Genomic DNA, 6,000 nt, shown 5'->3' with positions numbered 1-6,000 from the left:
TCACTCACCTAGATAGTGGAAGTATCAGTTTCTTCGTCTGTAAAATGAGTTAATGACAGAACTAGACTCCATCGCCTGCTGGTTTGTTACAGAATCGCTTGAGATAGTCATGACCCAAGCGGAAGCAAAGCCCCAGGAATATAGGGATCGGCTGTAAAGAGAATCTTGCCTTTTCCATACTTGAATTCGGGTACCTTTTTCAAGGCTTCTAAAGCGCGGTTCGTTGGGGTGGAGGGGAGTTCGATGGGGGGAGGTCGCGACCCCCTTTCCCCAGATCCCCTTGCGCAGGCCCCGGTCGCCCTCTGCCGACGTAGGGCGGAAGCGCGTGGAGAATGAACGTTTCCGAGCCTGAGAGCGGGCCACGAACCTCGTTGGCCTGTAGAGGGCGCCCCCCTGTGTGCAGAGTAACCCACTCAGCCGTCCCTTCCTTAAGCACTTCCTGTCTGATCTCTATGGTCCATCCGATAACGCCAAGAGAAGCTCCTGGAGATATCAATTTACCGTAAACAAAATCGAAGTGCGCTGACCCGGAAGAGGAAGCTGGAGCGGGGCGGGAGTAACTCGGAAGGCCGGCAGTGAGGGGGCCCGGCGGGTACAGTAGCTCCGAAGGCTGGCAGTGAGGGGCGCGGGGCAAATCGTAGCCATGGCGGTGGCCGTGGCTACGGCGGCAGCCGTACCCGGAACAGAGCTGGGCCCCGCGGAAGAACTAGCCAAACTCGAGTATCTGTCTTTAGTGTCGAAGGTTTGCACTGAGCTGGACAATCACTTGGGGATCAACGACAAGGATCTGGGTGAGTCCGCGGAGGTCTCTGCGCCATCTGGGGTTTGGGCTTGAGGGAAGGGGAAGGAGAAAGGGGATTGATGGACCGAGTGTGTGGGTCCGTGTGAGTCTATGTCTTTGTCAGAGACTTGGCCCAGGCAACCTGCGGCAGTGGCCTCCTCTTGAGAGCCCTCCGGGCTGAGCTGTTAGAAACCATTTCCCAGAGCTGTCGGTGAAACCTGGAGCGGCCATCGCTTTGGTTTTTTTTTTCAGCCACAGACAATTAAACAGCGTTAACAACAACAGCGTAGAGCCACATGATGATGATGATGATGTTCATGGCAGACACTTACTGGGTTCTCATTACATGCCAGATATTATGCTCAGCGTTTTACTTACATTATCTTATTGGTTTTCATACCACTCTGTGAGATAGTATCTGTTTATAGTTTAAGAAAACAAGGCTCCAAGTAATTAAGTAACACCCCTCAAGATCACATATCAAATGTGAGCGAGCCTGGTCTGAATCCAGGTCTTTTGTAGTCTGTGGCTTTAACTGTGCTCTTAACCATTCATGCTTATACTATCTCTCAAGCACCAATGTCTAGTGTCTGTCATACATTAGACGTCTTGGGACAAACTGTATACAGGGAGAACCCAAACTGAGAAAATGGAAAAGACTGGGGTCCTACAGCTTAAGGCCACAGGCAGGTGGAGTCCTTATGAAAGCAGAGGGATGGATGGGGTCGAGAGCATGAGTGGAGGGATTTTTTGACAGGTACAGGGATGCTTCATCCATTTTAAAAGGAAGGAGGACAGAATATGGTTGTAGATGCAGATGGATTTAGGGACTGGTGGTAGGGAGATGAGGGAGAGAGTTCCAATGTGACTGTTCTGTTTTCTAAATGAAGATGAAGTCATCAATTGGAGGGATGGAAGGGAAGGGACACATGCATGACAAAGAGGGGTCAGGGAAGTTAGATGTGTGATCTTGGGTAAGATGTAATTTCTGTGAAGCTGTGTTTCTCATCTGTGAAATAGGTATGATACTGTATTCTTCACAGGGTTAGTATACAGCACCTGTATATTTTAGTTCACTTTTCTCTTGCCTCCCATCAAGATGTACCTATCCTGTATCATTTTTCCTCAGTCTTCTCTTTTAGATAATAATGAGGTGATATTCTCGTCAGTTTGCTATCTCTCTGGGTAATATGTTCCTTCATTCAGCAAACCTTTGTTGAGCTAGGGGCTTAGGAATACAGTAGAGAACAAGGTAGATTCCCTCGGTCAGTGCGCTTACATTGTTTCTCTCTCCCTCTCTTTTGAACTACAGTGTACTAATGCCTTAGCCTCTTTTAGAGGAAACAAAAAGTTATTGAGACCAAAACTGCCTCGCCCCCACCTTCGAGGGCCACTTGCAAGTCCAAGTTGTCAGGTGCAATAGATCTGAGGTTCCACCGACCCCCTCCTTGGGTTTGATTAATTTACTGGAGTGGCTCACAGAACTCAGAGAAACGTTTTACTAACTGGTTTATTATATTTATTTATTCATTTATGGCTGCGTTGGGTCTTTTGTTGCTGCTCCTGGGCTTTCCCTAGTTGTGGCGAGCAGGGGCTACTCTTGGTTGTGGTGCGTGGGCTTCTCACTGCGGTGGCTTCTCTTGTTGTAGAGCATGGGCTCTAGGCGTGCGGGCTTCAGTAGTTGTGGCACAAGGGCTCAGTAGTTGTGGCTCGCAGGCTTCAGAGTGCAGGGTCAGTAGTTGTGGCGCACGGGTTTAGTTGCTCCACAGTATGTGGGATCTTCCCGGGCCAGGGATCGAACCTGTGTCCCCTGCATTGGCAGGCAGATTCTTATCCACTGTACCACCAGGGAAGTCCCTAACTGGTTTGTTATAAAAAGATATAACTCAGGAACAGCTAAATAGAAGGTATGTGGCAAGGAGAGAGGAGCTTGCATGCTCTCTGAGTGCCCCACACTCCCCGAATCTCCATGTTGTTCACCATCCTGGAAGCTGTTCAAACCCTGTCCTTTTGGGTGTTTATAGAGGCCTCACTGTATAGGCACAGTTGATTAAATCATTGGCCATTGATGACTGAACTCAATCTCCAGCCCCTCTCCCCTCCCCAGAGATCAGGTTGGGGCTGAAAGTTCCAGCCCTCTAATCTCCTGATTGGTTTCCCTGGCAACTAGCCCTCATCCTAGTTACCTAGGGGCTTTCCTAAGGTTATCTCAGGAACATAAAAAAAAGAAAACTTACTCTCTGCACTTAGGAAATTCCAAGGGTTTTAGGAGCTCCATGCCAGGAATGGAGACCAAATATATATTTCTTCTTATAAATCACAGTATTACACTGTTAAACCCAGAATTACAAAAACAGTAACATTAAAAATACTAATATTGGAAAAGTGTGATAAACAATATTGTTTTGATGAAACTAAATTGCCAGAGTTGGTTTTAATAACAAAAAGGTATATATTTACTTCTTTTGTGTTTTATTTGTTGACTTGATTCTTTTGATTTTGACCTTGATGTATTATCATTTAAATCAGTCTCATTGTTTTTCCTGTTTTCAACAATGAGCTTGTTTTTAATTACTGATCCAGTTTTTGGTACTTAAGTTAATTTAATGATGTCCTCATATAATTCTGAAAATTAAAAAACAAAATCCTCATTAATGACGGCTGCAGTACGAATATGCTGCTGGCTGCTTTAGGCTTGGCTCTTTTGAGCATTGTATGACTAGCACCATGTGACTTAGTTCTCCCTCCACATTTCTCTAAAGAATTTGGGCTCTGAAATCAGATTTCTGGATTCCAGTCCTGGCTCCACCAATTATTATTGGGTAATTCACTGTCTCGAACCCTCAGCCTCCTCAGCTGTAAAATAGGGACAATAATGGTACCTACCTATGAGGGTCATTGTGAGAACCATGGGGATAACCCATGTGAAACACTTAGCGTAGTGCCTGGCATGTAGTAGATGTTTGAAAAGTCTTAACCATTGATGTTGTTATTAACTTGTTACTTAAAAAAAGCTGATGGCATCTGGCTTTCACTTAATGTCATAAAAAAGGTAAAGGCAAATTTCAGCATGGAAATGGTATGGTGTTACTAGTTTATAAGTTAGCTAGCCAGATCTTCCATGTTATTATTATTTTTTAAGGATTAACATCCAAATGAAGGGAATTTGCTGGCGGTCCAGTGGTTAGGACTCCATGCTTTCACTGCGGAGGATACGGGTTCAATCCCTGGTCGGGGAACTAAGATCCCGTAAGCGGAGTGGTGCGGCAAAAAAAAAAAAAAAAGAAAGAAATCCAAATGAAATCATTAAAATTTTCATGTGGAACTTACAGTGTGAGGCTTATTATCTCAGCCTATCATAATGCACTTTTCTCCTGAAAGTCTCGTAATTAATAAATAGTTCTAGGGCTTTCCTGGTGGTGCAGTCCCGATGCAGGGGACACGAGTTCGTGCCCCGGTCCGGGAAGATCCCACATGCCGCGGAGCGGCTGGGCCTGTGGGCCACAGCCACTGGGCCTGTGTACCGCAAATAAAATAAATAAATAAATAGTTCTAATATTAGAAATTTCAAAACGAAACCGGTTTGTAGAGCAAAATCTGTGGGAGAGGGGCAAGTGAGTCTTTCACCGACTCTGATATTGTACCATCCAGCAGCTGCCTGGCCCTCATATATAGATCAGGTGTGTCCTTTCAGAAACTGTAGAAAGCATCCTATTTGTGCGTGTGTCCATGTGTGCGTGCATGTACACATGCACATGGGCTCATGCTCTTGGACGTGGTTGCCTCTAGAATCTATATGGTGGAGTACATATCTAGCAGTTTCATGAAGAGAGTACAGTGATCTGGGAGAAGGAGGTCTTTCTCCCTTAAATACACTCAAGGGCCTGATGAGCCATTTCTTGTTTTTACTTATGAAAATTAACTAGACTATACATGGCTAATCTTGGTAGTCTAAATTCTTTCTTTACCGTTACTGAATGGTGGTCGTCGGTTTTTATGACTGTTGGATAACCCAACTGGTTTTATTTATTTGTTTATTTATTTATTTTTTGCCGTACACGGGCCTCCCACTGCTGTGGCCTCTCCCGCAACGGAGCACAGGCTCCGAACACGCAGGCCCAGTGGCTGTGGCCCACAGGCCCAGCCGCTCCGCGGCACGCGGGATCCTCCTGGACCGGGGCACGAACCCGCGTCCCCTGCATCGGCAGGCGGACCCCCAACCACTGCGCCACCAGGGAAGCCCTGGTTTTATTTTTAACATACTTGAAACTGATTTCTTGCTCAAGTCTCCATTCTTCTTCTTGTAATCCCTTTTCTCATTTGCAGCTGAATTTGTCATCAGTCTTGCTGAGAAAAATACCACCTTTGATACTTTTAAGTCTTCACTGGTCAAAAATGGTGCAGAATTCACGGTATGTGTATGTAGAGAACCCTGTTTCGTTTCAATGTCACTGTTGGATTTAAATTTTGATAGTACATGCCAATCAAGTAAGCCATTAAGTGTGATGTTTTCATGCCACTAAGCAGTGGTTATGTAACCGAATTACCTGTGACACCTTTCTAGGAAAATGGGGCAGGATTTCCATTATTAAGTCCTTACGGGTGTTTACATTCTTGTTCTGTGAATCGGGAAGTGAAAAGCAAGAATCTAGGTTTGAGAGGTAGTTCTAAACCATGGGAAATAAAATGGTTGATGGGAACTAAATTACTTCCCCCCAAAGAGTCCTAAATATTAGCTTTCTCTGAGGCTATGTTACTAGGTTCGTGCCATATTAGGTTGACACTGTATGCTTCATTTGTCCCAGTTAGCTAAATTCAGGTGCATAACCACCCTTTTCTAAAGGACACCCCTTTTCTTAGTGTTTTTAAGCACTGATCCAGGAGCTGACAATTTTTGTTGTTTCTTTTCAAAGGATTCTCTTATTAGTAACTTGCTGCGTCTCATACAAACCATGCGGCCTCCAGCGAAGCCTTCCACAAGCAAAGGTGAGCAGAGCTCCTAGCCAAGCTTCATCTCCAGAATAGTTTAGATTGTAAGCGTCCTGTAAATTGCATTTATTTCCCTTGCAGCAGCTGCTGAGCAAGTAAATGTTCTAGTAAAATTTTCAAGTGACTTAAGACAAAATTAAAATGATAAGACATAACCAATCAAATGAATGCTGAATCATACTCCCCACTGCCACGCCAGGACAGTTTGTTAAGGGTTTTGTAATCAGTGT

The 6,000-nt window shown here is 45.0% G+C and overlaps 1 protein-coding gene across 1 annotated transcript in view; it reads left to right on the top strand.

Annotated features, from left to right (window-relative positions):
* Positions 1 to 568: 568 nt before the first annotated feature.
* The window catches only part of DHX8 (DEAH-box helicase 8), a 28,489-nt gene continuing 23,057 nt past the window's right edge, over positions 569 to 6,000 (top strand). The window contains exons 1-3 of the mRNA XM_082860487.1: positions 569 to 791; positions 5,108 to 5,193; positions 5,695 to 5,767. Coding sequence (XP_082716613.1) covers positions 644 to 791; positions 5,108 to 5,193; positions 5,695 to 5,767 — 307 coding nt within the window. The 5' untranslated portion in view covers positions 569 to 643. The remainder of the gene's footprint in view (positions 792 to 5,107; positions 5,194 to 5,694; positions 5,768 to 6,000) is intronic.

Source organism: Leucopleurus acutus, assembly GCF_964270905.1.
Source record: "Leucopleurus acutus genome assembly, chromosome: 19".
Classification (NCBI taxonomy): Eukaryota; Metazoa; Chordata; class Mammalia; order Artiodactyla; family Delphinidae; genus Leucopleurus; species Leucopleurus acutus.
The sequence above is the reverse complement of the archived record's forward strand: the minus strand, read 5'-3'. Positions and strand labels throughout refer to the sequence as shown.